Source organism: Prionailurus viverrinus, chromosome B3 (assembly GCF_022837055.1).
Source record: "Prionailurus viverrinus isolate Anna chromosome B3, UM_Priviv_1.0, whole genome shotgun sequence".
Classification (NCBI taxonomy): domain Eukaryota; kingdom Metazoa; phylum Chordata; class Mammalia; order Carnivora; family Felidae; genus Prionailurus; species Prionailurus viverrinus.
Window position 1 is genome coordinate 58,239,025 of NC_062566.1, and position 24,485 is coordinate 58,263,509.

At 54.3% G+C, this 24,485-nt stretch overlaps 2 protein-coding genes across 8 annotated transcripts in view; one reads left to right on the forward strand and one right to left on the reverse strand.

The window, feature by feature from the left end:
- The window catches only part of PAK6 (p21 (RAC1) activated kinase 6), a 36,036-nt gene extending 15,584 nt beyond the window's left edge, over positions 1 to 20,452 (reverse strand). For 3 of the 6 annotated variants that reach the window (XM_047861300.1, XM_047861302.1, XM_047861305.1), the window contains exons 1-4: positions 20,274 to 20,452; positions 19,701 to 19,782; positions 9,439 to 9,517; positions 8,751 to 8,868 (exon numbers count right to left, since the gene is read on the reverse strand). The gene's annotated coding sequence lies outside the window, so the exon portion shown is untranslated. Of the gene's footprint in view, positions 1 to 100; positions 277 to 1,396; positions 1,432 to 8,750; positions 8,869 to 9,438; positions 9,576 to 19,700; positions 19,783 to 20,273 lie in introns of those variants that run through there. The other 3 variants (XM_047861304.1, XM_047861301.1, XM_047861307.1) reach the window with 3 other exon arrangements.
- Positions 8,468 to 23,962, forward strand: LOC125167326 (uncharacterized). Of its 2 annotated transcripts, XM_047861309.1 has the most exons (4): positions 8,468 to 8,989; positions 11,646 to 11,771; positions 23,030 to 23,247; positions 23,706 to 23,962. In XM_047861309.1, the coding sequence occupies exons 1-4, from the start codon at positions 8,591 to 8,593 to the stop codon at positions 23,878 to 23,880; spliced, it is 918 nt and encodes a 305-aa protein (XP_047717265.1). In that variant the 5' UTR covers positions 8,468 to 8,590; the 3' UTR covers positions 23,881 to 23,962. The 2 variants fall into 2 exon arrangements, 1 of the variants encoding a protein (XP_047717265.1); XR_007152762.1 differs by lacking the exons at positions 11,646 to 11,771; positions 23,030 to 23,247; positions 23,706 to 23,962 and adding an exon at positions 10,996 to 11,189.
- Positions 23,963 to 24,485: the final 523 nt, after the last annotated feature.

Here is a 24,485-nt window from a genome sequence, read left to right on the forward strand (position 1 = left end):
CCAAATGGAAAGAATCTTTCAGCCCTACCTCACCTCTGGGGAAGGAGAGGGGCTGGAGATTGAGTTACTCATCAAGGGCCAATGATTTGATCAAGCATACCTGTGCAGTGAGGCCTCCATAAAAACCCTTAAATGACAGGAAGCAGGGAGCTTCCGTGTTGGCGCATCCATCAAGGTTCTGGGAGGGTGAAGCACCAAGAGGGCGTGGATGAAGCTTGGTCCTGCCCCATACCTGGCCCTATGTATCTCTTTCCTTTGGCTGTGCCTGGGTTGTATCTTTTTTAAGTTAAAAAAAATATTTTTTAATGTTTATTTGTTTTTAAGAGAGAGAGAGAGAGAGAGTGCAAGCAGGGGAGGGTCAGAGGGGAAACAAAGCAGGGTCCAGGCTCTGAGCTGTCAGCAGAGAGCCCGACATGGGGCTCGAACTCATGAACAGGGAGATCATGATCTGAGGTGAAGTCAGATACCTAACTGACTGAGCCACCCAGGCGCCCAAGGGTTTTATCTTTTATAAGAATGAGTAATAGTAAGTAAAGTGCCTCCCTGAGTTCCATGAGCCATTTTAGTAAATTATAGAACCTGAGAAGGGGCTCATGGGAACATTCAACTATAGCCAGTTGGTCAAGCCTGACCTGTGGCCCAAGACTCACAACTGGTATCTGCAATGTGTGTGGGGGGAGGGGCGGGGGGGGGGTTTGTGGGACTGAGCCTGTGGGGTCTGTGCGGACTCCAGGTAGTGTCAGAATTGAATTGAATTGTTGAATACCCAGCTGGTGTCCAAAAGTTGGAGAAATGGCCTCAGGAGGGGGAAAAAAAGCCTTGTCATTTGCTATCAGAAGCGTTACCATGGAAACAATCTCTCAGATACCATTTACCATTTTACATTAAAAATGTCAAATACCTAGGAATAAGTCTAATCAAATATGTGCAAGGTCCCTACATTGAGAAGTATAAAACATTATTAAAGATATTAAAGAATGTTCACAGACTGGAAGACTCATTGATACAAAGATACCAATTATTTCTGAATTAACTTACAAATTTGTTTCAATCACAGTCAACATCCCAGCATATTTCTTTTGGTCGAAATTGACAAACTGATTACAAAATGGACAAGGAAACATAAGGGGGCACCTGGATGGCTTAGTCAGTTGAGCCTCCAACTCTTGATTTTGACTCAGGTCATGATCCCAGGGTCCTGGGATTGAGCCCTGTGTCCAGCTCTGTACTGAGCATGGAGCCGGCTTAAGATTCTCTCCCTCTCTCTCTCTCTCACAGTCTCTCTCTCTCTCCCCCCACCACTTTCCCCCTCCCCCACTCACACAGTCTCTCTCTAAAAACAAACAACAAACAAACAAACAAACAAACACAAGGAGAAAAACAGGCTTTGGGGCACCTGGGTGGCTCAGTCGTTTGGGAGTCCGACTCTTGATTTCAGCTCAGGTCATGATCTCACGGTTTGTGAGTTCGAGCTGTCAGGCTCTGTGCTGACAGTGTGGAGCCTGCTTGGGATTCTCCTTTCTCTGCCCCTCTCCTTCTCATGCTCTCTCTCTCTCAAAAGAAATAAACTCTAAAAAAAAGCCAATTAAAAAAAAAACACAATGTACAGAGAAACAAAGAATCAGGAATACTAAAGATAATCTTGAAGAACAAGGTTGAAGGATTACCCTACTATATATCAAGGATTTATTATAATAGTACAAAAATTGATATAGTGTGGAACTGGCACAAGGATTGACAAATAGCCCAATGGAACAGAAGAGAGAATCCAGAAATAGATTCAGTCATATAAGGTCCCTTAATTTATGACAAAGGTGACATCGCAATATGGTAGAGAACAGATAATCTTTTCAATAAACGTAGCTGTAGCAATTAGATATCCATATGGAAAAAAAATTAATTCATGTCATATCCTGAAATGAATCAGATCTAGATGTGAAAGGTAAAATTATAAGCTGGAGGCGGTGATGGGGGGATGGGAGAAGGGGAAACCCACAGACAGGCCATTGCCTGCCCCAGGTCCAGTGTGGGTGACTGCATGGGGTCCCAAGTTTGGTGGGCTCTCCTGGAGCCGCTGGTCTGCTGGGGCCAAAACCTTCACACCCATGGGTCCCAGGGATAAACGGAACTACCAAGGTTTCCTTTGTCCAAAGCCTAATGCTTGATGGCAAAGGTTAGGAGTAGGGGATCCTTTCCGAGATCTCCTTCTAAAGAAAACAAAACATGTTTAAAGAGTGATCATGAGAACTGAGTATCTAAGAGACATACTCATCCACTCAAGTGTCCCATGTTGCCAGGTCACTGGGTGTGGAAACACCTGAGACAAAGACATCCTGCATCTCTCTGCAGGGCCTATGTCCTTGGAACACATCACCTGCCCAGACAGGGGCCTCGACTGGCCATTTCTAGATCTCCATTTTCTACCCCAGTTTCCTACCTTCTGACCCAAGACCAAGGGCCCAGGGGCTGAAGGAAGGTGGTTGCTGCCTCAACCATGAGGCCGCAGTGGTAAATCAGCCCATGCCAGCCTTTAAAGTTGCCATCCCAGTATCTCCACCTCTGTGCATCCACACTCCATTCCCCCAGCAGAGGGGCTTTCCTCAAAGAAGATACCCCTGAGGAGGGAGGGGGAACAAGGGAGGAGGAAGATTCTTCCTCTGAGAGCCAGCCCCTGCCTTTCCTCCTGCCTAACCCAGTGGAAACCCCCTGGACCTGACACTCTGAAGGGCAACTGGGCAGAAGCAGAGCACCAGCTCAGGTTCAGGGTGGCCTTCGCTGACCCAGCGCCTCCTGTCTGACACCTCATCCCCATACAGGGGAGGGAGAGGCTGAGGGTTCTTTTCTAGGCTGGGATCCATCCTTGTGATTGAGGAATGCTTTGAACTTTCCTCTTCTTCTCCTTCTTCTTTTTTAAACGTTTATTTATTTATTTTTAAGAGAGAGAGAGAGAGCACGCAAGCGAGCGCATGCGTGCATGAGCTGGGGAGGGGCAGAGAGAAAAGGAGACAGAGAATCCCAAGCAGGTTCCCCACTGTCAGCGCAGAGTGTGATGAGGGGCTCAAACCCATGAACGGTGAGATCATGACCTGAGCCAAAATTAAGAGTTGGATGCTTAACTAACTGAGCTACCCAGGCACCCCTGGAACTCTCCTTTTCTGAATGTCTGCAGACATCACCTGCTGGCTGGCTGGCCCCTGACTGGACCAGAGGGGGATGCCCAGCACCAGGAGCAAAGAACCCTGCCCAAACCAGTTTGAGAAGGAAGCTCTCCAGGCACAGCTCCTGCTGAGGCTGTTTCCTCCAGCCAGACTCTGGCAGATGGGAAGCCTGTCAGTTCCTGGCAGAGGCTTTCTGGAGGAAATGCTGCCACACCCAGTAAACCTGAGGGTGGAGCTGGTGGGAGAGTTCAGGGAGCCACAGGCCTAGCGTCACTGACGGGTATGGTATGACTGTCTGTCGTGTCAGAGGAGCAGAGGCCAGAAAGGAAATGTGCTAGGCTCTTTCCAAGGATCAATTCACTTAATTCTCACTACAACCGGAGGGAGGTAGGAATTATCATTGTTACCCACAACTCTAGATGAGGCTACATAACTCTAGAGAGGCTACATAACTTGCCCAACGGGATAAAATCAGGAAATAACTGAGTTGGGGTCTGAACCCACATTTGGTTCCAAAGCCCCTGCTCTGTCCACCATGCCTGACCTAAGGGAGTTGGGCTGTTTTAGTCTCTTTCCTGGGGGTGTCTATGAATAGGCATGGGGCCGAGCAGCCCGAGTAAATTCATGGGAGTGTGGAGAAGCGGGGCGGCCAGGGCCAGCTCCCTCCATCAAGATTGCTAGGTTTTTTATCCTGGGCTGATCTGTGAGTCAGAAGCCAGAGGGGATTAGGGCTGTCCTGACTTGCAGGCTGACCCTTACTTTGTTTGGAACCAGGTTTTGGTTTTGCCCTACAAGGGGTGGGTAAAACGCTCCAAAGATTTCATGGTGATGGCTGGTATATCAGGGCCTGGCATACATGAGAAGAGCTACAGAAGCAGCAGGAGTGTATTCTTTCCAGCACAGGGGCTCAGCCTAAAGCGAGGCAACCTGCAGGCTCGGCTCAAGGAGTGCTGGGCAGAGCTTTGTGGCTGATGCTACTGTTCCATGACTAGAAGGGGTTTGGGTGGTGGACCCCCCAGAGCCAGGCACTGTGGCTAGGCTGGTCTAGAGTCCACAGTGGGGACAATCAGGACAGCTGCAGTGGGTGGGTGACCCTCACAAACTGCTTCTCTAAGACATCCATCTGCCAGCGGGGAGGGCCAGGCCCACCGAGCTGTTTCGCTCGTGGTGAGGGCGTGTCTAACACAGTCACCTACGTTACCTTCCGCAGCCAGCTTTGAGTGGGTTTTGGCTGTTTCCACACATCAAATCCGTCTCAAGGGAAGGACTTGTAGCCTACTGAAGGAATCCACAAAAATGGGCAGCAGACTTGGAAGGTGGCTTCCAGGAAGTGAGTCCAAAGGAGTTTGCAGTGACTCTGAAGGGGGCAGGATTTGGCTGGTTGTTGTCAGTCCTGAGATATTGGTAAATTCTTAGGAATAAGGCGGGTGGAGGGGCGCCTGGGTGGCTTAGTTGGTTAAGCGTCCGACTTCAGCTCAGATCATGATCTCACGGCGTGTGGGTTCGAGCCCTGCATTGGGCTGACAGCTCAGAGCCTGGAGCCTGCCTCGGATTCTGTGTCTCCTCTCTTTCTCCCCCTCCCCCGCTCACACTCTGTCTCTGTCTCTGTCTCTGTCTCTGTCTCTCTCTCTCTCTCTCTGTCTCTCTCAAAAATAATAAACATTAAAAATTTTTTTTAAAAGGAATGAGGCTGGTGGGATTCCCCTTCATGGGCGACGGGGAAATGAGAAGGCAGCTGCACCCTGGGCCCCACTCCAAGTGCTAGTGAGCCAGAGTGGAGAGACACATGGGCTTCCGCTGAGGGAGGCTCAGTGTCTGCTTATCAGAGCTGAGTGCCGGCTCGGTGTGGCCCCAGAGCGTAGGGTTCCTAAGTTCCTTCATGTGACCTTGGCCTGCTCTCCTCCTTCTTAGGCTGTAGCATTTCTGGTGGTGACCAGGGAGTAGACTCATTCACCTCTGCCAGCTCACTACTCCAGGTACGGTGAGGAGAGAAACAGTACCTGCTGCAACTCAAGGAGCAATTTTAGGTATTTTTAGTAAATACCCAGTCAGTCAGTCATCACTCAGGGAGTGCGGACTGTAAGCACCAGGCTCTGGGCTGATCATGTCACAGACAGGATCTCCTTACCACAAGCCTTTATATAAGGCAGGACTATCACTGTACCCATTATGCAGATGAGGAAACCCATGTTATGGAGATTAAGTCATTTGCCCAAGGAGAGCAGCAAAGAAGGGGAGACTTGTGTCTATCCGACCTGATGTGAACACTGCTGCAGGCAGGAGCACAACACCCTGTGTCATTCTCAGGCCCATTCATGAGGCCTTGGGAAAGGAACTATTGTAGAATCATGGCGCCGACATAGAGGTAAGCCCCCTGCGTTCTACAGCACTTAGAAAGGTACCCCCACTACTGCCACCATCCAGTCACAGACTGGCCTTCAAAGGACCGTGTCACCCCCAGGGCTGGGCCCTTCCACCCAGAGATTTGTCAATGGGTTGTCTGCCCTCTTGATAACACTCTTTGGGAACTGTCATCCCACACATCTTTCTGCGAAGAATGACAGGCCTCACTGGCCCCCTGATTGAGAAGACCATGGACAGAAGCCAGCCTTTCACTGAAGGATTCTTACTGGCCAGGAATATTTTTCTCAAAACTTACCTTCTGGAGTTCATTTAGATACAAAATTATGTTATTCATTCATTGATTCAATAAATTCATTTACTGTGCATTGACTCTGCTCCGGGTTCTAGGGACCATGGTGAATAAAACAAGATGCTCAGTCTCATGCAGTGTGGCTTGCTTTTCCAAAGAGATGTGGCTACACATCAGGCTACCCCACCCTGATCTTCACTGTGCAACAGAAGAGATGGTGATGCACGTGCTATGGCACTTGCTCGAGGAGTCTGGCCTCCCCTCCATCCCTGGCCAACTTTCAGTCACTTGGTGGCATTCCTGACAGGGAGGTGTCTGTACCTGCTCTTGTGCCCTGTTTGAATACACTCGGTGATGGGGGCTCTTCCTCCTTCCCGAGGCCCCTGCCCTCTGTCCTTCTGTCCCCTTGCCGCTCATCCTTTGTATGAAGCTGATCTCTATCCTCCCTCAGCCTCTAGAAGGGGTCTGGGCCTGCCAGCTGCCCCTCGTCACATAACGTGAGTCAGGAGAGGTGGCATCCCAGCACCATTTCCTGGCCCCCTGAAGTTTCACTAGGGGGAAGGGGCTGGAAAGAATTTCATTTATACTTCTGCCCAGCTGTCACCTGCAGGATGGGTGGGCCCTAGACCCAGGCTGTGCCCCTAACCACCACTGCTCGAAGCACAGTGTCCCCAGGATGCTGAGCAGTCCCCTGAGGTTTTGCTGTCCCGCTGGACAGGCCCAGAGAGAAGCTGAGGATGCAGGGCAGAGGGCACTATGCACACAAGCCAAAATGTCTGGACTCCCTGCTCTTGTCACCATTCCCACACTACAGGTCCCAGTGAATCCCCAGGGGAGAGATACAGGAGCTGTTCTTGAAAAGAATATGATAATAAATCTCATTCAACCTCTTGTGTCAACACTCCAACTGAATGAGAGGCCGAAGAGCCAGGCTGGCCAGCCAGGAAGGTCAATATTGACTCAGGCCCGCCTCGGGGGCCAGCATCTCTGTTGCAGTCCAGCCACGGCTCAAGCCAGAGCAGCCCTCTGACCTATGTTCAGTGTGCTTAGAATCCACAGCACTGGGCTTTCCTGGGCATGGGGTTATGTCCAAGGGAAGAGTGAAGAATGGCCTTCCGGGGAGGGCTGCAGGCCAGGCATCTCTATCACTATTCCAGCTTCTCAGCAGCCTCCACATGCAGGGGCCTGAGCCCTCATCACAGAGTCCTTGGGGCCTAGCCGGAAGAACCTCTAGAGTCCCCTAGTCACAGGATTAAGGCCCCTAATCACACAAGAAGACTTCTGTTTTACAGCCCTTAACTTTCTATGTCTCTGTCTTGTTCTCTTCATTTTACACTCACATTACTGTGAGATGGCTCTCACCTGCTTTACTGGGTGCATCTTAAAGATGGAAGGTGGCTGGGAGAGGAAGGCGGAAAGCTTTCTGGAATATACTACACACGTGCAGGTGTAAAGTGCCTAGCACGTGTCAGACCCTGTTCTAGGTGCTTTTTATTAGTGCATTTAATGGTCATGACACTACAGGGTAGATATTATGAGCTTTGTTTTACAGGTGAAGAAACTGAGGCTCAGAGAGTAAGACTGTCCGAGATGGTAAGTGGTAGAGCTGGTATTCAAACCCCATGTCTCTGACTCCAAGCTCTTCTAACATGCCTGGTGCCCAGAAAAGTCAAATGACCTGCCCCAGATCACACAGCCACTGAGGGCAGAGGCCCCCTCTGTCCTAGGCAGCCCTGTGGCAACAGTGTGTCCAGGGGCACCCATGGACATGTGAGTACCTGTGACATGTACAGAACATACTGCTATCTCTGTCTCCAAAGCTGGACCCTCTTCCAGAAATGGCCCCTTCCCTAGGCCACCTCACTACCTGCCCTGTATGGACCATCTACTTTTACTTTACTCTCATGGCTTGCTCTAACCCCTTCACAAGCTCCTGACACAGAACCAGACCGTTCTCAAAGTTCTCCAAGAGGGGAGGGTTCAGGTAGTTTAACATTTCCAAAGTAATACTGGAGGCTGGGAGGTGGCTCACTGCTGGGGGTGGTCTACATTTATTCTTTATCACTGTGACTTCTCACAACTGTCTTATGAGGAAGGCACGACTGCTCCGTTTCATATAAAGTTTAGAGAGAAGTAAAACAACTTGCTTAGGGAATAAAAGGCCAAGCCAGGATTCGAACCCAGCTCTTTCTGGTTCCAAATGTGTTCTCAGCTACTGTCCTATGTATGGCCTGAGGAGAACTTGCGGTATGATAGTATATGCTGCTCAGTTCCAAAAGATCTGAGGGCAGACATAGACCTGACCTCCCTCTCTTCTCCCACCTAGAAAAACAAGTCAGGGGAGCCCAAAACACACCAGAATAGGGCAAGGCACAGAAAACACAGCCCCCACCCCGGAAGCTCTTTATGTCTTCGCCCTTGGTGTTCCTAGCAGCGTCTACATCCCAGATAGGGTGCCACTCACCCATTGTGAAGAGAAGCTGGATGGATTTTAGCAGGTTGGAGATCTGGGGAATGAGCTAGCGGCTGGGATTGGCCAAACAGGACCTCTGCCTGCAGCTGCCTCCTGGCCTGCTCAGCACAGACACGGGGCCTGCCACTGCCCTTCCTGTTTGGGAGCCTCTTTCCCAAGCATAAATTCAGCACACCAGCCTTGGTGACAGTGACTTGCCCCAGACAGGCATCACACCCAGTGACAGCAGAGGCTGGGTCAGGGGCAGGTGGGGCATGTGGGCTGGGCTGGTGTAAGTAGCAATGCACATTCATTAAGGACTGAGAAATGGCACCTAGAAAGGGCCCCTGCCCCTGCCTGACAGTACCAAGAATGGGCCATCCCAGGGGGGGCACCTGCCTGCCCACTGACCCTTCCAGCCTGTCTCTCAAGGAGGTCTTGAGAAGGCTGCTGGACACCCTACCAGGGCTGAAGGTTCCTCACTCACCTCCTGGCTGCCTTCCTCCCCTGCTCTTCCTCCTGACTCCTCACCCTTCAGTGGGCAGAGCTCTCAGGCACCGAGGAGAGGGAAGACTGAGGACCCTCCCTGGCCCGCAGTCCGAGGCCTGGGTGGAAACAGATCAGAAATTCATCGTGAAATATGTAGTACATGTCTCCACGGATGTTGCGACTGGCCAGAATTCGGAACCGCCCCAGGCCTGCCTCCCGACCGAGCCACCATCTCAGGTACAAGGGGAGGTGGCGGGCTCCCCACGCAGAGCACGGGGAGGAGGGGCAGTGGGCGCCGCACCGCTTCAGGCCCCTGTCCCCACCGCGTTCCGAGCCGGCGCGGTCACCGGCCCCGCCTCCTGGGCGGGAGTGGGGTGCCCTCCGGGACGCGAATCCCCCAGCCCCGCGCCTCAGCAGCCGCGGCAGCCAGGCCGGAAGCGCCGGCGCACACGCGGAGGTCGGTCGCGCTCCCAGCTGCGCCAGCTCTCGGTCCTGGCGCTCAGGGCCCCTCCGCGCGGCGCCCTCCCCACGGCCGCTCCTGCGCGCACAGGGCGCCGGCCAGCCCTGAACTTTGGGGAATGAAAGCGCGGGGAAAGGGGGCCGTGCGGGCGGGGAGACCGGTCCGCGCGTCCCGGCCCCAGCCCGGGGAGGGGTCGCCAGCCTCGAGGGGTGGCCGGGGCACCCACCTGCCGAGCGGGAAGTCCCTGGAGAGCTCGAAGCGGCCGCGGGAGCCGGGCCCGCCCTCCGCGGGAGGGACCTCGGCGCCTAGAACGACGAAGACAGGCCGCACTTACTTGTTTGTGCAGCGCCGGCTTCACCTGGCCGCGAGTTTGATTTCAGGGTGTGGCCTCAGGTAGGACAAGGCGAACACAAAGCCCGGGAAAAGTCGGCAAGGGGTGCCGGGGCCGCGGCCAGGAGCCTCTGTCTGCCCGAAGGGGGTCCCCCTTCTCTAGCCTTTTCCTCTAAGTGCTCAGCCCCGGCTCCGGCCGGTACTTCGCCTCGGGGTCCTGATCTCGGTCGGGCCCGCTGCGACCTGCCGGTGGCCCCATGGCCCCCTGGACGGCCGCGCAGAGGCCTGACCTGGATTATCCGCTGAGCGCCTCGCTGTGCAATTAGCTCATTAATTTGCATTGCAGATGCACATCTGGAGGCCGCCTTGCCGACTCCTCCCGGATATTCAGAGGTGCAGGGGGCTGAGTGCACCCACCTACACACCCTGGGGAGCCTCAGCTGGAGGCCTAAAATCTGGCATTTTGGCCTGTCAGTCCCATCTGGACAAGGCCCTGAGACTATTTTGGGGTAGTTCTCTTGAGCAGGCAGGAAAGCCAGGATTTAAATAGATTCCAATTCCCTTGTCAGAACCTGCTCAGTTTTGAGAACCTGTGGCCTCAGGATTCCCCGGTAGGGGACCTCTGGGAAAAAGAGAGCTTCCAGGAGCCCTGCCCTCCCAGAGAATGGGCCTGGTTACAGAGCTGGCCTCCCCTGGCTGTCCGCAGCAGTCCCCAGCAGTTCCCTGGCCTAGGAGCATGATGGCCATTGGGAATGGCTCACTCCTGCTTGCCCTTTACCCTGCTTCTTTTGAATTAGAGGGTATGTTTGTTGTGGGTGAGGGGCAGAGGCCATGTGCCTGTCACTTCCCTACACAAGGGACTTGCTGTTCTAGACTTGGGCCCCCAGAGAGGGCTGTATCTGGCTTGGAAATTCGGTATATCTAGACCCTAAATGGCTGCCCCCAAGCAGTGGCTGGGTGACTACCAGTGTCACAGAGTGGGACTGAGGACAGTGCTGGGATTATTGTCATTGTTGGGTGCCTCAAACTTTTGTTATTAATCGAGGTCCTATTGCCATGTATCATTTTTGTTCACTGATTTCTTTAGATATATCAGTGCAATTTATAGATAAAGCATTTACACATAGGCTCTATTGTTTATGCATGGTTTACTATAGCCTCCTGCCAAATCGAGCTAAGGTGGCTAGTGGGAATTTGCCAGCCCCAAACACCTGCACTCTGTCTGGCTACACTACAGCCACCCCTCCCAGGGGTTGGGGGGAGGAACCATAATGGTGGTGCCTGCGGAGATGCTGTCCCTGTGAGCCCTGGGTTAGTGGTGTAGAAGCTGGGCAGCTAATGGCTGGTACCCCCGCTGCCCTCCCCCATGCACTCTGCTCCTCTCCTTACCTTCTGTCTTCCCTCCTCCTCTCTGTGTCTTTCCCAAGTGGATTCTTTCTCTTTCCTCTGACAGGGTAACACTGAGGCCTGACCTCATGAGCCAACCCCTGATGTCCTGTGGCCTGCTCCCTCCAGGAAGCTGCCTGCTGAGCCTAGGCTGATGGGACCATGTGGCAGGGCAGGGGCAGCTGGTACACACGTATGGCTTTCCCCACAGATTAAGTACCTAGCGATGTAGGAGCACTGGCTGACTGCTGGCTACTGGAAGCAGGGTGTGCTGGGTGGGAGGGTTCGGGGAAATGGTTGTGGGGGATTTGAAATGAACGGTGAACCAAGCTAGAATGAACTGCGCTGCGTTGTTGAACCTAGAATCAACACCCTAAAAGATTTTTTCCTGACTCACAAATGCGCGCGTGAATTATTTTCTTTTAATACAAATAACTTCTATACCCAAACCAGAGCCCCAAGCAGTATGAACTGTTGAGCTGCAATAAAGTGTGGGCATTAGAATATTATCAGAATTGAACTGGTATTTGATTTGGTTTGAATCCAAGCGTGGGTGTCGCAGAAAGGCTACTAGGCAAGTCCCATCCTCACCCTTTAGGAGTGAGTCTAGGGAACCCTGGCGTCCTTTGGGAGCAGAGATGGGGTTTGGAGCTGGAGGAGGGTGGAGACTCCCAAATATAACTGACATAGGAGGCAATGCATGCCCTATCACTGTAGGTATGCAAGAACCGAGATAACTATCCGTCAGCTATGCTAGAGAAAAGGTTCCTATCCTGGATACTAGACAAGACCTCTTGGACCCATCCCAACCCCAAGTTTCTGCACTTCGAGTCACATCTACAGGTGGGTCTGCTGCACTGGGTTCAATGACCATTTGCAAATTGGGACAACTGGTATGTGCAGAATGGATCCTGAGTGGTCAATTCTGGTATGTGAGTACCCCCACCCCCACCCCCACCTCATCCTCTTCTGATCCATGCCTGACTCAGCCTCACCCAGGCAGTGGCAGGAACACTCTGGGGGACAGTGTCTCCTCCAGCGTCCATGTGCCTCCCTCTGGCCCTGTTCCCAGGTTGCAGTGCTGAGCACAGAGAAAAGGACCAGGCACACCCTTATTTGAAGAGCCCTGGTGGCTGACATAGGCCTTCTGCTTGTCCATGCGCTGCCATTCTACAAATGGGGCAGGAGCTCTGGCCAGGGACACTGAAAGCTGACATTTCACCCTGGGCGATGCTGCTGGAGCCTCGCCAGCTCTGGGGCATTGGCCAAGCAGTACTGTCTGAGAGGGCATCGGGGCAGGCACACTGGGCCGGGCGAGTGCTTCCCAGCTAGCTAGCTCTCAGCCTGTGGGGCCTGTTGTAACATCCGAGCACCTACTGCCAGGGCTGAGAGCCCAGGTTAGGGCCAGAGAGGAAAGATACGGATCTACTTGTGGTTTAGAAACAAAAACACATTATCCTTCCCCTGCACCTTTCTGCTCCGTGACACGAGAAGCTTCCTGGGGATCAAGAATTGCTGACAAGCTCACTTATTCCTTCCAGGGCTCGTTTCTCTAGGTGAATCTGCCCTCCTCTAATAATAGAAATAAAATGCCTGCCAATTAGTGAATGCTTCCATTGGGCTAGCCCCATGCTAAGCCATTCCCACATACTATCTCACTCAAGTCTTTACAACCGCCCAGCACAGAAGTACTATACTATTATATTCTCACTTTACACACAAGGAAACAGGCTCAGGGTGGTGAAGGAACTTGCTCAAGGTCTTGTAGTGACTGAGCGTAGAACCAAAATTTCAACCCAAGTGCATCTGCCCCTAGCCCATTCTCTTATCTGCGCTGCCCAGAGGTCCCTAGTTACAAGGACTGTCTGATGTGACTTGACTATGTGGGGTCAAGTGTCAGTGAACAGTTGGTGGGGGAACGTTTGCCTCCTTGTGCCAACCCTGACCACCACCCAGCAAGCGCCAGTCGTGTGACACAGAGCATATGTGGGGAATATCCCTGCACCATTTCTGATCAGAGCATGAGGATCCCCATGTGGCACTGGGCGTGTGGGACAGAGGGGGCTTCTGCACTCACCCTGCAGTCCTCAGCCCTAGGAGAGAGGCACACTTGGGAAAAGACCCCTTCCTCTCCTTCTCTTCCAGGGTGCTCAACCCCTGTCCCTTCCTGCTTGTGGGATGGCCTGGGCCAGTGCCCCTCACCTGATGGGACTGCCCACGTGTTTCTGCTGATGGAGCCAGGAGGCAGGTGCAAATGTCCTACGGAGGGTCTGGGAGCGTGAATGGAGGGAGATGACATTGCCGAGCCCTTGGGGCTGCTAGGCTGGAGAGGGAGACGGCCCCTCCGAAGGGACCATGGGTTCTTGCAGGATTGGAGTCCTCTGCCTCTCTAGGCTTCCAGCATGCCTCAGTCTCGGTTTCTTGATGTGTAGAACAGGGGACACAGTGTCCGTCTGTCTTGGGAAGGTGATGGAATGATGAGGTCCAGAGCATTGGGGAACCAGAGTCCCGAGGACCTGCATCCCCCGGTCGGGGCGAGAGGTTGTTGACCCACAGCCCTCGTAGCTGCTAAAGGGAGCAAGGTGGACACTTCCCTCCCCCGTTCCATGTATGTACCCAGCTGCCACAGGGGGCACGAGAGCCCAGTTTTGGTGCCAAAGGGGCTGAATCCCAGGGATCCTCCAGGAGAACTTGCTACTACATCAACCTAATAGGTCTATCTACTACATAGCCAAGAGAGAAAACCCTAGCCCTAGGTGGCGGCACTGTCTGGGCCCAATTAGGTGTTTGGGAAGAGTCTATCTGTCCAGCTGCTGGGCAGATGTGTCCTTGTGCCATCCTGAACCTTAGCAGAGGGAAACCACCACAGCCAGAGGCCTCCAGCCTCTCTCTGCCTGCCTTTCTCTCAGATTCTGCATCTGTACTAGGTTTCCTATGCCAATGGGAGTACATAGGCCTGTCCACCCCAAACGCAAACTGACACTGGAGGCTGAACTTGCCTGGCAGTGCCCAAGGGGCCTGGTCATGTGGGCAAGCCACCAGATGCAGAGGCCACTGTCCACCCACCTCAAGGGGCTCAAGCAGGGACACAGCAGGCTGTGGCTGCCTTGCCAGTTACATGGGGGCATGAGCTACTCTGGGCAGGGCTGGAAACAGAAAGAGCCACCTAGATGCCAAGGACACTCACTTTAGAGACATGATGAATTCATGTAATATCTTCTCACTATGATCACTTTGCAGCCCTTGCTCCTAATGGGCTCCAAAGTTCCCTCCAAATGTCTGTTGCTCGCAGTTCACCTCTCCGGCTGGCATTTTTGCTGCCAGAACTAACAGCTGGAAGCTGCTTGAATGGAAACCCTTCATTGTCTTTCCTCTCTCCGCTCAGCCTGTAGCAGTCATCCCTGGTCTGAGGCTGGGGCATGGCCATGACCGGCACCCATGTCCTAGATCCCAGGGCCCGACTTTCAGGAAGGCCAGGGGAGGGTGGGGGTGGGGGTGGGGTGGGGAAGCGGAAGGCTTGTGCCTGACTGGGTAAGAGCACAGGCCAGAGCCCCAGGAAGGGAAGAGTCTGAGGAAACATGATGTTGGCTGCTCAAGCCCCATCCACAACCCTCTGGGTGCAACACCTTCGCTCTAAGTGCACAAAGGCCACACATTCTGGGCTGTGTGACCTCTTGGCAGCACTGGCCATCCAGCTGCAGTGCTCTTAGAACGCTGCCTTCTGCATCCGCCCTGGGTCAGGGTTAGAAGGCGTGGCCTATCTAACTGCCGCTTGACTGGGCTGGACTGTGTTTAGAGGGGCCTGGAGGGGCCCAGGCGGCTACTGCCATCCCTTCTCAGGGTCTTTCCTTCCTTAATCTCTGGCCCACACCTTGATTACCACAGGGATGGTGGCCCATGGGAACTTTATGTGAACACTTACATGGCGGGGCCCTGGTGTGCACTGGCATGTCCTCACTAGTGGCTGCCATAACAGCCTTTGTCGGGATGATGGACTGTGTGGGGGCAGCTCCACCTGTCTGCCCATCCTTTCCTCCACAGGAGCTCTGCACGCATGCTCGCTCCTGGCCTTGCATTCTTGCCCCCAGTCCTGGCTTTGTCCCTCTCCAGGGTATGAGACCCCAACTTTCTCCACCTTTCTGGATCCCAGACACACCACCTTCCGGCAAGACCCACTATAGTGGAAAAGAGAAGTCCAGCTGTGGCCTGGTAACAGGGTGACAGATGACAGGCAACAGGCCTCTTGCTTCTGGGATCTGACCTATGATGGTGGCCATTGGACATTTAATTTCCTGCCTGTGGTCATAGGATATGCTGGTGAAAAGTAAGTAAGTACCGGAAGTAAAGGGTCTCCTGTGTTTTCCTGACTTCTGCCCCAGAATCTCTCATTCCTAGACACATTCATCATTCCTCTCTTCCTTGGCTTAAGACACTGCCAGCCTTATGGTTCAAATGTAAAATGCTTTCTGGGACAAGGAGAACTTGAGTCAATCCATTTATGAATTAGCTGTATCTGTTTATCGTAGAGTGTCCAGGAGGGGAGGCTGCAGGGGAGGGGCAAAGCCTCTCCTTGGGGGGCGCTGATGAGTGAGCATGGGCTGAGCTGGGGCTGCCTGTTGAATGAGCTGCAGGAGCAGGGCAGCCCAGGTGGTGTGTGTGTGTGTGTGTGTGTGTGTGTGGCAGGGCCAGTCCCCTGTTAGGGCAGGAGGCACACAGGAGCATCAGGACCCCTCTGGCCTCCTAGTGTTTTGGGCCAGGCTGTCTCCTCAAGCCTCTGCAGCTTTTGTCTGCCCTTGCCTGCAGGGTCACCTTTGATGTTACTGCAGATAGAAAGGCAGTCTGGGCAGTGAGAGAGTCCTGGACTGGGAAGTGGGGACCCTCAAAGCCTGAAACCAAGGCTCTGCCACCAGTTAGCTATGTAATCTCGGGACCTACTTTCCTTCTCTGGGCCTCTGCCTTCCTCTATAATATTATGGGGCTTGATCAGACATTCTTAGGGACTCCTTTTGGCTTGAATGTGCTCTAGCAATCTAAGGTGGCCATCTCCTTTTGGGAGCAGTCCTTTCCTCCTCTGCACCCCACCCCCCTGACCCCAGACTGCACTCTGGAAGCACATGAGGCTGTGGAATAAATGGCCCCCTGGCTCCCTCCACCCTCTGTGCCTTCCTGTGCAATTCCTCATTTGAAGCTAAAAGAAAGAAAATGGAGGCCGAAGGCTCCAGGCCAGGAAGCTGAACCAGAGAACCAGTCCTCCCAGTTCTAACTCTGCTGCCGCTGCAGCCTTCAGGAGCTAGGACGTGCACGCTGACAGCAGGAGGCCTTGAGTAAAGGTGACCGGCTGGTAGCTATTTGCCCTGAGGTGGAGCGGGCTGGGTCCCTGCTGCACTGGTACCAGAGATCAGAACAACTCACTAGCTGACCAGACCTTTCTGGACCTGCTTCTCTGAGCACCCAGAGGCCCCCCTCTCCACATCCTGAGCAGCCTGAGTGTGCAAGAGAACACACATCAGGCTCCATCCTGTTAGCCAGAGGCGCAGGGGCCTGAGTGCTTTGACACGGGCAAACCAGAGCCAAGCAGAAAGATACTAGTGTTTGCTGACTGAGGGAGCACTTCTGAGGGGGGATGGTCGCCACAGAAAACCCACAGATGTACAAAAAAGGTTATCGTCCTCCCTCTGTAAAGACATGGGTCTCTGCACTGACTGATGTGTTACAATGAGGTTTTATAGAAAATGCTGGCCAGCATGAGTGTCCCTTTGCTGGGGCTAATGTGGCTCCATGCAGTTATGGGGGAACCCTTCTTTGCATGCTGATTTCCCCCCAGCATATGGAAAGTATGCTGTGCTTTGGTTTTACCTTGTTCTTTCAGGTGAAAGAACCCGGATTAACTTTCCTAAATCCATAGAACTTTGGCAGAAAAAGCAAAAAGTCTCTGAGTCTGAACCTTATGGTGCCTGGGCATTTCTAAGTCATTTGCCAGAGTGATCAAGAAGTCCCCTGGGGTCTCTGGTCTGGCCCCCTGCATGAAGCCCCTCCGAGTTTGTGCTTTCAGATGGGGCTCATGAGTATACAGTTATTCAAGGAATCGGGGCCAACATGTGACAAAATTTCAGGCGCAGAGAGAAATGGGACCAGGCCTCTTGGTTCCTTCACTGTCTACAGCCTGTTTTAAGTCCTCAAGGCCTGAATCTAGATCTCAGATGGAGAAGGAAACTCAGGTTTCCTTGAACGACAGACTCCAGTCATTCCTTAGAGAAACTCAGTGGCAGACAATTTGCTATTGGGGAAAAACTGGAGTGGCACCGCATTTCTTTCCAGCCTTCTCCCTCTTCTTGCACTTGTGTATCTCCTTGAGCGTGCGTCCTCTGCCCGTTACTGTTCAAGCGGCTTCTTCTTTTGCTCCACTTTCTCAGCTAATCTGTCTTTGTCCATCTTTGTTAAGTTCTATGTTGAGAACCATCTCCCAGCATCGGTCTAAATTTATAAATGTCCTGGACTTGATGGGTCACGGCTGACAGCTTCAGCAAGGAGTCTGGGGCCCAGGGTGGGCAAGAGGATGCTGCCACCTGTTGCTGATCATGGCTGATCTGTAGCTCAGCTGGTTTCTGGTGGGGTGGCCCCCAGACTCAGCTGCCCTTTCCACTCACGGGGAAGAGCTATAAGCCCCCCACGGCAAAGGCCTGGTCCTTCATTTGTCAGCACTTTCCCCTGCACCCTGTCCCCACCACCCGTGGCATTTTGTAGTCAGGCAGTCCTGTTCCCTGCCTGCAAGCCAGTGAGCCAGAACCAGGTGCCAAGTGCCATCACCAAGTGTTGCCTGGAGCCCGCATCTGGCCAAGAAAAGACAAATTCCCCTTTATCTCATATCCCCCACATCTCACCGTAGCCCCGAGAGGGCCCTGAGGCAGAGCTCAGAAGGGGACAGACAGCTTCCAGTCAGTCTGCTCACCTTGGGCAGCAGGGCCAGCTGGGCTTCAGGAAGTTGAGAGCTCTTTCTGCTTCTAAAGCTTCCATTTTCCATGCTCCCTTCCAAACTGTTGGCTAGCCTACCTCTTTGAGGGGCAGGCGGCAGAATGCCCGTTTATGAGGTTTGCAGTACTGCCCACGTCGGGAACTGCTCCTGAATCCTGGGCCTTCCCACTTACGGTGTGGAGAAAATCCTATGGGGAGGGCTCTGCTTTCAGGCCACAAGACAGTTTCCCACAAGTCCCCCCTACCTTCTGCACCCAGGAAACAGTGCGTTATAGGCATCTCTGGGACTGTTTGCGTACAGAACACAGTCCCTCAGAGTCTCCACCTTCTCCCTGCCCCGCCCTCCCATATAGGTGGGCAGGTTTAAGAAAGCCAGCCCTCCAGAGCCCTTCCTGAGCCTAAAACCCAGGCTGCCGTTTCCTCTCCTGCTTCCTACGCCCTCGCCTTTATCCTCTGCTCCCTCCTAGCCCAGCCAGCTGCCACTCTGCCAGCCTGCTGTTTGGCACTCCACAGCCTCTGGGTACTGGCTGCTGCTCAGCTCTGCATACATTCGAGACCCCTAGGCTTGGAGTCACCTTTTGTAAGGAGGCAATACCCCCACAGCTGGGCTGTCTTCTTCCTACTGGAGCCAGGTATGGGGATTAATGGAATGGGAGACACTTCTGGGTTCATCCCAACTCTAGTCCCACGTGCTCCTCTAGGACAGAGGGCATTCTTGGTCATCCTTGGGAATTGTGCTGAGTGGGCTTTGCTGTGGTTAGAGACCTCAGACCTGCATGCACCTTCCCTGTACCTGGCACATCCCAGAGAGGTCAGCTTACCAAGAATCAGTCCGTCTTTGGGGGACTGGAAGGTCTATGGAGCCCCCACACTCCCACCTTGCGGCCATTATCAGGGTGCACGGAGTTTTCCACCCCAATCAGTTGCTTCCAGAAGCTTTGCCCCTGAGTTCCAATGCCTTCCTGATTAGACACCCTTGCCAGTAGGGTTCCCAGGCTTGCCACTCCTAGGCTGCAGAGGGGACCCCTTGCTTGGCCCAAAGGCCTTATTCTGAGCCAGATGTGCTTTTGTGGGGGCCGAGTCCGGCGGCCCTAACCAGTTCCCACCAGAACTGGCTTAGGGGAAGACCGCAAGCAGGTCCCTCCAACCTCGGTGCGTGACACCAGGGAAAGAAGAAGCTGCATATGCGGTATTAGCCTTGCTTCTTGGTGGGGCCCTAGCACTTTAAACCCCAAGTGCACTGGGCCTGACCTCCGAGAGCCAACCAGGTCATTAACCCTGCAGCAGAGGCGGGGAGCCTGAGGCCTGTGAGAAGGGATGGTGCTCAGCCAGGCAGCCCCCTGTACCTGACCTGACTCCAAAGTTTCAGAGTCAGCATCTCTGCCAGATCAAGCTCTGCAGAAGGGTGTGACTGGGAGCTGGGTCCCAGCGATACTCCATAAATACTTGTGGGCCGAACAGGTGAGCAGAGTGTCCCAGGTGTGGTGGGGTGAGAGGGGCCTTCCCGAGGGCCATCCTGGTGGCACCACACTACCCCGGCCCAGCAAGAGGAGGAGGTAAAGGCAGAAACAGCAGAAACAAGCGTCTCTTCCTATGGCCAGGAAGCCATAGGAAATCAGCTTGCGCCGGGCTGTTTCAAAATCAGTCTGCAAAGGGAGCGGCAGGTCCGCTGGGGCGCGGGGCTACCGATCCTAGCAGCCGGCAGCTGCCGCCCCTGTCCCAGGTGGTGGGCAGCCCGACACTTGGGCTCCCCAGCCCCGCCCGGGAAGCCCGAACCCACAGCGGCAGCAGGGACCTTACCGTGGCCGCTCCTCAGGGCCGCTGGGCCTCAAGCTCCTCACTGCAGGCTGGTGCTTGTCTGGAGCCCAGGAAGCGGCACTCCCTTCAGGCAAAAAAAGAGAAAAAGGAAAAGAAGAAGAAAACCTCAGCGCTTTTCTTGCCTAGCCGCTTCTCCTGAAGGCTCCTGGATGGTGTCGTCCTGCCTCTGTGGGCACACAGCCTCCTCCCTCTGGCAGCTTACTCACCGGTGTGCCCGTGAGGCTGCCAGCTGTATGGGGGAGGCGGGGGGAGGTGGCCCACGCCCCTCTGCCTGACACACCGGAGCATGCTCTGTGGGGGTCTGGCCTAGGCCGCGGGTGGCCCCCAGCTGGGTCCGGAGCGCAGGGAAGCCATGTCCTGGCTGGTCCCTATGGGCTCAGCAGAGCACACCCATCGGTGCTAACTGGCGCCGTGTGGTCGAGTGACAGAATTCCTTGATAGGAGGCTGTCTCCTTAGGACCCGGGGCTGTCACAAGAGGGGGCAGCCAGTGCGATGTCTGACCCCCTGGCAGGTTGGATTCCATCCTCGGGCTACCCCTCTGGACCATTCCCTACCTTGAAGTCCTCCCGTGTCTCTGTCTTGTGGACTCAGAGAGGGCCTGGGTGTGTCTGAGCTGGAGGTGCTCCTCATCCTGGGTACAGCCAGGCGCTTGGTGTCCCTTTTCCGCAGCACCCGTCTCGGGGCCTGGGTGGGCCCAGCATCAGGATGAACTGCTGCCAAGTCCTGCTCTCTGTCCCCAGCAGGGGGACGACACACATGCTCTCACACACACGTGGGGCCACACCCAGCACAGAGCCACCTACCTGCCCCGGCCAGCCTAAGCCAATCCAGCCTTGCTCTCCAAATGCCACTCTGACCCTAGAAGCCACTCATGAACAGCAATATCCTGTGAGAGGTGAGTTCAAAGCCGGCCCAGGAGGACTCCAGTTAGCACGGACCAGTCTCCCCTTCTCTCCCGACACCTCCAGAGGACACAGCAGCCTGATCACCATATCTGTTATTGCACTTTGCCGGCCAGCATCTCTCTCTCGGAACCTCGGGCCCCCACAGCATCTTCCATATCCTTGGGGGATGGTAGCAGATTCCTGATAGGTCCCATCTTCCTCGCAGCCCAAGGTAGAGAGGGGAGAACTAGAAGGGGCGGGACTCAGGTGCAGCTCCAAGTTTCCAGCTCCCAAAATAATCAGATGCAAAAGGGAAGGAAGAAATCTCCGGGCCAGCAGGTGACTCAGTGCCAGTGGGCCGGCTTAGTCACCTGGATGGCTGCTCCCAGCTCCTGGCACATCAGCCAGGGAGCAGTGCCCTCCCCCATCTGCTGTCGACAACAGGGCTGTCAAAGGGAGCGTGGCCTTGGCCGAGGAGCGCCAGCTGGCCTGAGGCTGCCTGGCAGGCTGCACGGGCGGCGAGCTCCGGCCTCCTTCCCAGCCGCAGCACGCCCCTCCTCCACCACGCACCCAGGCTCACTTTGGGATTTCTCCATTAAATTCTCAGGCAGCGACCTGCTCGTTTGGGGCGCTGAGCTGCTCCAACGTTGCTTGGCAATTTTGATATCGTCGGGGGTTGCTATGGGGAGGAGGGTGATGTCATTGACACAAAAAACCCACTGAATTTACAAATCAGCTGGGGCTGGAGCTATTTATAAAAACACGTTTTTTCCTGCCTTCCTTTACTGAGGGGGAGGGAAGGGAAGGGCTGCCTGCCAGCCTCAGTGGAAGCCTCCCCCAGCCCCGCAGAAGCCAGACCCTCCCACCCAGGCTCCCCACGCCACAGAACTGGCCGACCCGGCCACAACTGGGCCGAACTCCCCTTTCGGGGTCTCAGCTGGTTTTGCTGTGAAGGGTGGGGAGAGCGGCATACAATGGGTGGGTGATGGGCAGGGTGGGCGCCAGCTCCCGGGTTGGCAGGGGCCGAAGCCAGCCACTCAGCTGGACCCTTGAGGAACAGGGTCGTGTGCATGTAGGCAGCCTGAGCTCCTCTGGGTGCCTGCAGGCCAGCACCTCTGAGTACACCAGGTGGAGCCCAGCCCTCCTGGCTTGGCCCCCTGCTCCTCTCTTACCACACTCGCTGAAACACCATCCTCTCCGTGGCTTTGACCTGGACATGCTTCCCCAGACCCCACGTCTGGCTGCCCTGCTGCAGGTGCCACCCCCCCCCCCCCCCCCACAGCCACCTCCTGCTCTGAGCGCCCAGTTGCTGACAGTCAGAAGGAGATGCTCTCCTTGGCTCTTCTCACTGCTGGCCCCTTAGAGCCAAGGTGACACTAAGCTGCTTACATTATTTTTGAGAACTCTTTCATAAATCTTCCATAGTGAAGCAATGTGGTGTCTGGTTAAAAGCCCAGGTTCTGGGTTTTCACAGTCCTGAGGTCACCTCCCAGCTCTGCTGTTCATCAGCCGAGTGACCTTTGGCGTGTTATTTAATCAGCTGAACTCAATTTTCTCATCCATAGAATGGGGATGATTTCACCTGCCTCACAGGGTGTGGGAATTAAATGAACAGAGCTCCTGGCATAGGGACTGCTCATAAACATGAAATCTTTTCCTCCACCTTCGTGACTGTGTTTTTGCTGTTCACCCTTATCCACCCACCAAATGGTGGCGGGTTAAGCTTCCAAAACCATGACCCCCAGTCACCTCCTGGGCTAAGGTCTGAAGCTGAACACATAGACATGTTGATTGAACTGCACTGTATTGGACCTCATGGCATGAAGCATAAAAATTTCGGTTAGTCAGGTCCTCCAACTACCAGCTACGGAACCCACCCCAGCTCCATCCTGAGCAGGAAAGGAACTCTTTGATGGCTGTCAGGTAACTAACACCCAGCACTGATGAGAAGTCTGGAGAATCAAGTCCAGGGCAGAAGCCAGCACTTGAGGCATCAGGATTGACTCTGTAGTCTCCATACTCCCCTGAACCTGGGTACACGGTGCCCCGACTGCACTCTCCACCTAGCGCACCTCTGGCTCAGGTCATGGGCAGAGGGGAGGGAGGCTGGGCTTGGACGGTGCTTCTGTTACCACACGTGATGTGGGGAAGAAAACTAGGATGCTATTACTGAAGGAAAGGGGAATGGGTGCCAGAGGCCAAAACCCAGCTGATGTTCGAGGCAGCATCTTTGCTGTTTTTTTCTATTCATCTCCAATTCCTGAGCGTGATAATCAGGGAGCGTTGACTCTTTTACTCTTCCTGTCCATAGGCTTCTGAAAACTGACGGTCTGCGCCAACTGAGACCTGTTCCTCTACTCTGTCATGTTGCATGACTCCTTGATTTGGCGAGACTATCTGCAAACTTAGATCTGTTCCTTTCGTAGGTTGTAGAAGGGGAAGGAGGGACGTGCCAGCCATTGGAAGAAACCCTGCAAAGCTGGACTGCCTGTTGCAGGGCACAGGTGGGCGGATGTCCAGTTGTTCCTGGGCCAGTGGGTCTGCCCTGTGCCCTTCTTTATCCCGGCAGGGCCACCTCGCTGTTAGTCCCAGTGGGCCGTGAGCTGCTCCGGGCCAGGAAACCCAGCGTGGTGCTTGGCACATGGTAAATGCTTCTGTTAACTTTGTTGAATGAACGAACATCTGAAGAGGCTCTGTGCTCCAGCCATCCTTACTTAGAACGCGGTGAATCGTGGAGCTGAAAGGGACTCTAGAATCACCAGCCCTGCCCCCACTTCTACAGGTGCGAAGACTTGCAGCCCAGAGAGGCTGAGTGACTCAGCACAGCCGCAGGGGAGACGAGAGGCAGTCAGGACTGGAACTCCGCTTTCCCTCCTCACAGGCCTGGATTGTTCCCTTTGCCGCCCACACAGGCCTGTTCTAGCTCAAGCCCTGAGTGTGTGACGTATCTGTGGTTCAAAGGCAGTGGCGGTGCTCTCACCAGGGGCGTTCCTGCCGTTGAATCTCCGCTCCCTGAGAGCTGTGGCCGATATGGATCTGCCAAGACGATGGCCTTATAATTTCTCAAGAAAAGTTTTTCACTTTATTCTTTTGTTCTCGAAGGTGGAGATATGCTCACAGCCTCAAAGGTAACTTGCCTCAACTGTGCTATTCTGGTTCCGTCAGCTTCAGCTGGGATTACCGCTTACATCGACAGTGTCCCACTGACCATGTGGTTTCAGCAAATCACCGCGGCTCGGAAAGGCCACGTAACAGTGAAGTCCTAACGTTTTTATGAACCAATGCGTCCTGGGTTTTCCCAAAGAATAAAACATTTCAGAAACCAAGCCTAGGGCTCTAGTGTGTGGTAAATATTCCTTTTGACAGGCAAATTTTTCTAGAAACTTAGGTTCTCCCTCACACTTCCTGCCTCCCCTTCGTGCTGCGTGTACACAGGGTGTTTTACGAAGACCTTCCTAATGGCTGTGCAGGCCTGTCTCCACCTGCCTACACTTGTCAACACCTCTACTGTAGGGCCAGGAAGGGAGGGACAAATTCTTCCCACTTCCAGCCCCTACCCGGAAAGGAAGGGCTTGCGTTAATGAGCAAGTGCTGTCGCTGGAGGCCCGTGTATGTATCCTGCACTCCAGGACTGGCACTACCTTAGAGGGGCCCCTAAGCCTCAGGCCTCCAAGAGAACCAGACCAGAGGCAGAGGCCCACCTGCAAGAGGTTTTCCCAAATGGTCCTGCATGGCAGGTGGGGTGCCTGGGAAGCAGAGGTTTCCAAGATACCCGCCCGTCCTCCAGGGTGTTGGTAGCAAAGGGGAGGTCAAATCCTGGGGGTCCTCGGTGGGAAGGAAGCCTCAGGGCTTTGTCAGATAGGGATGCTCTGGGTCCCTTTT